The 5595-nt window shown below is 42.9% G+C and overlaps 1 protein-coding gene across 1 annotated transcript in view; it reads right to left on the reverse strand.

Annotated features, from left to right (window-relative positions):
• bahcc1b (BAH domain and coiled-coil containing 1b) overlaps positions 1-5007 on the reverse strand; it is a 95517-nt gene extending 90510 nt beyond the window's left edge. The window contains 2 exon segments of the mRNA XM_079492290.1: positions 876-1207; positions 4901-5007. Coding sequence (XP_079348416.1) covers positions 876-1047 — 172 coding nt within the window. The 5' untranslated portion in view covers positions 1048-1207; positions 4901-5007.
• Between the last annotated feature and the right edge of the window lie 588 nt (positions 5008-5595).

The following is a 5595-nucleotide window of genomic DNA, read 5'->3' on the forward strand; positions in this document are numbered from 1 at the left end:
TATAGCATGCTATTTTCAACTAAACTGATTTTAATATACCATATATTAACTGGAGACCTGCATGGAATCCCAAGGACCCCTGGGGGTCCCCGGACCCCACTTTGAGAACCACTGGCACTGAGTGCTATCAGCTATGGTCCGAGTCCGTCCAACGATCTGTCCATGCCCATGCATGCTTGGATCAGGTCTCACCGTCAGCTCAGTATATATGAGCATATAGCATTATCCATAACCTAAAATTCTATAAAACAGATTACGTTGAAAGATTCATTTTATCTTATAATATTAATTATAAGCACTAGAATTACCCTGTTTTAATTAATTCAATTGGTAATTTGCTAATTGATCAAAAAACATATAAATCCCTGACAAGATTATGTCACTACAAAAGCCATAATAATCCCTTTGATTATAAAGGCCAATAATCCTAGCTGTTTCTAAATTATGGCTAAAATTCTATAACTAAATGGATATACTTTTTTTACTATGTCGTTAATCTAAAGTGCGCGAAAGACGCCAAGTTCCCTTTTGGCTAAATGTTACTTCACTTTTAGCCTACAAGACGACAATTTTATCAGACAACCAGCAACGGTGCCATAATACAAACAGTTCTTTAAATGAACTAAAACATAAAACATTTAAGATGTCTAAGCCTTAAATACGTAATTAAAAACAATGTACCACGTAGTCGATGTCTGCATGCATGCAGGACCGTTGCCAATACATTCTATAGTTCGTCCCAAAGTGCTTCAAGCATTCCCAAGTTTTGCAATATGGAGAACATATGCTTCAGACAAAAGGCAGGACACCAGTGCATTTGAAATCATAACCACATAACTCCTATTTACTACAAAAGAGCTGTGTCGGCTACTAACCTGAGTGCGGACCCATGGAGAGGTGAGATGAATAGTACTTTCCAGGCTGGAAGTGAGCGGGGTGCTGCACGGAGCCGTGGCCGCCCGGAGCCATCCGCGAAGCGGCGCTGTGAACCAACGCGCTCCGCTCCGTCAAGAGGTGGTGCGGAGGAGCGAAATCCCGGCTTTCCATTCTGACGAGAACCGATAAATCCCAAATCCAAAGCAGAATCCGGAGGCACCGATCGTCTCAGACTCCCCCGATGCAATAATCCCTTTTATGAACTCCGGGTTCCGCTTGCATTCAGTGGAGTTTTCGCCTTGCCGACAAAAAAGTGAGTCCCCGTCATGTTCTACAAAAGAGAATCCAGAAGACACGTCAGAGCATTGACAACAATGAGCCCTATAACTCTGAAACAACTGAGAAGCCTCGTCTATTCTTATATCACCCTGTTGCCAAACAATGTCTTGCAAAAATACAGCATATTGGATTTTCTTACTTAACGACAGAATAGAAAAGAAAGTAGGTTAATACACTTGGCTGAGACAAAACAAATGGTAGAACCAACAGTGGCAAAAAAAGACTGTGAAGGACGAGTTGGTAGGCTATACTTTAGACTCAACACAGGGACTAATCATAAACACAGCCTGGTGCGAAAGTCCAGTCTATAGAGCATTTAAGACCAATAATGAAGAGGCAACCAACAATGTATGCACAATGCACAAATAAATGTTCTGCATCTTTAAAAAAGGGCGAGCAAAAAAGGCAATTAAAAAACGCAATAGCCTCAGGCTGGACCCCAGTGCACCTAGGATTTGGGATATGTTTCAGGTCCAATAAAGCACGCACACACTGGATAAATGTTTGCCATTTGCTGCGCATGCAAATGTATTTTATTGTCCATTCTGTTTTTACAGAACGTGTAGGCTGTATATAACCATTGTCTCATTTGTAGCCCTACATCGTTGTTGTGTTTTATGGATATTATTTGGGTCACGATATTCTCATTTACTCCAACTGCTTTTTAAGAAAGAGGCGATGGACGATGAACAGCTATTTCATATCACCAGTGATTCGCCAGTATGGAGTCAGCAGTTCCCCTCGCCTCTTGACAATGGCAAACACTGTGCATGTTTCAACGACACACACACACACACACACACACACACACACACACACACACACACACACACACACACACACACACACACACACACACACACACACACACACACACACACACACACACACACACACACACATGTACACACACACGCACGCACGCGCGCACGCGCGCACGCACACATCACATATATACTGTAATCACAAGCACAAATCAAATCACCTTTACGCGCCAGGGCGAAAGATGGGCAATAAAGGAGGGAATAGACTGGGAAATCAACGACCTTATATAGGCGTTATAGCCCGGTCGTTTACTTAAATAGGACTCCCCATGACGCTCAAATATGGAGAGGTGCATGGTCCCTGCCTTCACCAAACACACCTCAACAGTCAATCTATTAGGCCTTTCAATGCATGGCACGTCCATCCAGCTCGCTCTCTCTCTATGCTGATAGCATGCACCTCCCAGGAATCAACGATAAAAGGAACAAAGAAAAATATCAAATGCCCTGCCATGCCGAGTGTTGTTTGAAGTATAGTGAAGGCTATAACACATGCCGCAAATATTCCGAGGAATATGCAAGTATAGGCCTATCGTCTACTAAAGGCTCAAACTTTGCATTTGGAACGTGAAAACACACCCATTCCCAAAGTTCAGCAGTTCTGACCCTGCACCCTGTGCGTGCGTGGGTCTGTGCATGCGTGTCTGTAGGCCAATGTGTGCGTTGTGTTGTGTTACGTTGTATCATGCGCGCGCGTGTGGCGTTTTCTGTTTTGACTTTATGTTGTATATTGTGTTGCGTCATGTGCGCGTCTCCATGAAACATTTTTTTTTCTTCTAAAATTACAAACACTTCAAAAACAAATGTGGGTCAACATACTACATTTCTGTAATTTAATTTATTCATTAGGCCTATTCACGTTTGATCACAAATAGAGCAAGAAAAAAGGGGGAAAGAAATGCATTTACAAGCAGGCTGGGAAAGCAAAATGGACGTTGTGTCCCTCCACACGCCAAGGCTGTGAGAAAACAATGGCCTTTCTCTGCAAGACATCAATCATAACCCACTCTCGTCTGACATTTGTCTATACATTTTTAAATTTTCAGTCGTAAACATATGTCCTTGTGTTTACATTCCACGTCAACAGAGGGCCACTCAAGCTACATTTAACCACCTGAATCTGAAGCCCGTGTTATCACAAACAATCGACGTGAAAGGATCGCACGCAGCATCACCGTTTTAGAGACGTGATAATTCAAAATCTGCTGTATGGACGTGGAAGACCTAGACTTCCTTTCCACTTCGTCTTGATCCCCCCCCCCACACACACACATGTACACGCACACACACACACACACCACTGCCCCGAAAGGGTCAAACTATCAGCCCACAGAAATCCCCCTCCTAAAGTAGGCCTATACACCGGCCAGAATGACAGTACATGGATTTAGCACAAAAGCAAGCACTATGTGCAAGTCGGTCTACGAAAAGTCCACCACATCCCAATCAGTATAGGCTTCAAACTAAAATGTGTATTTTGTCGTGAATAGAAATCTGTTTAAAATGTTAGCATGCACTATAGCGGAAAATAAAAACACACACGTATAGCCTACATTCCTATTAAAGTAGATATATATATATATATATATATATATATATATATATATATATATATATATATATATATATATACGCACACACACACACACACACACACACACACACACACACACACGTAATAGAACGTAGCGTACGATGAGCCCGGGAGCAGAGGCAAGCCATTGCCGTTCACTATTTTGCAGTAAAGTAAAGTCACAAACCATAACTGGGGTACTAAATCAGGATATTCAGAGGCCGGCTAAGCAAGAAAGACAACCCAAGCAGAGCGACAACAACCGGGCGGGACTATGGGTCGATCTCCCCGTTTGCAAACCCCCTCGTGTCGAAGGGGAAGTAAGGAGCACTGCAGTTTGTAATAAACCTCTCTCTCTCTCTTTCTATCTCTCCTCTCTCTAAAACGCGAGCTTCGTCTCAAACACACACACACACACACACACACACACACACACACACACACACACACACACACACACACACACACACACACACACACACACACACACACACACACACACACACGTACGCACACAACACACACACGCGCGCGCGCACACACACACACACACACACACACGCACACACACGCACACACGCAACACAACACAACACACACGCGCGCGCGCGCGCACACACACACACACACACACACACACATACACACACGCGCCATATATATATTACACAGACTGAGACGCATGCAACCGAGAGAACAAAACAATAAAAAATAAAATTAATTCCACAACCACAAAAATACAAGAATCAATAGGTCTGACAATCCAAAATGCGTGAAATACTGGAACAGTAATTGGAAATAATTATAGCCTATATATTCTAAATATTAATTTCTATAAAAGGGAGGTCAGATTTAAGTGACATCTATCCATCTATCAGCTACAGCGCAGCCTTTCAGACTGGAGATGCAAAGTATGGAACATTGTAGTGGTGCTTGGTTTCCTAAACCTTTCAATAATAAATATAGACAATACGTTAAACTCAACTATCCTCAGAACTTGACTTGCTACATTATAATTTATATTTTATTGACTATATAGGAAGATATTGTAGGCTACTTAATATGCCTATTCTATGGGGCCAGTACAGATAGCAATTGCAGCTTTAGATATATTTTCTAAAGATACCTATATATAACATGCTGATATTTAGGAAAAATAATTTCTTCATATTTTAAAGGAAATATGGCATGGCTATCATCACAGGCAATCAACACTAAATTACAATTTAGTGCAAAGGCTATATAATAAAACACATCCAAAACGTACAAAGTTGAATTAGCTACTTACTGGAAAGTTATTCCTTAATTGCATAACAATTAATGATTGAAAAAAGGAGTACAAGTACAAAAAAAATACAAAATCAAAACCCCCGACTTAAAAAGACTCGGCATGTGGAAATGATTACATCCTATGCTGCAGATTGTAGTGTGCAGTTGAGGTATGGGAGAGTACGCGCCGTAAGAAGTTCAGGGCTTCTAGTGAATCGAGGCTCGTACGTCCACACAAACTCTCCCCCTCTCCTCGTATCCGCTGCTGCTACTCAACGGCACGAGGAGGGACGGCAGGGGGAACGCGCTCGCCCATTGGTTTGGTGGGGGGGACTACAATGTAGAGCGTGCCCGTGAGGCGCGCCCCACGGTAAACAGAGCACCCCATTGGCCGCGGCATCCGAGCCAATGGGGGAAGCGGCTGGAATGGCGAAACAAAACGGCGGGCGTTTGATTTGGAGCCCTGCGCGGCCCCGCAGCAGCAGCAGCGCAAATGCGAGGAGACAGGCGAGCGAGCACCAGCTCAGCACTGCTCTCTCGCCATATAGAGAAAGCGAATACTGGGCTTTTGATCACTGCGGAGTAAACAGAATATTTTGTGATCCAACTGCAATTTAAGCTGGGAAATAACTAAATGTGGTATGAATATTGCTTTAATATGTTGGCTTTTACTGGAGCACATTTATGAACACAATTTAGATTAGTTTGTGGTCT

The sequence above is a fragment of the Electrona antarctica genome (genome assembly GCF_951216825.1).
Source record: "Electrona antarctica genome assembly, chromosome: 22".
NCBI lineage: Eukaryota > Metazoa > Chordata > Actinopteri > Myctophiformes > Myctophidae > Electrona > Electrona antarctica.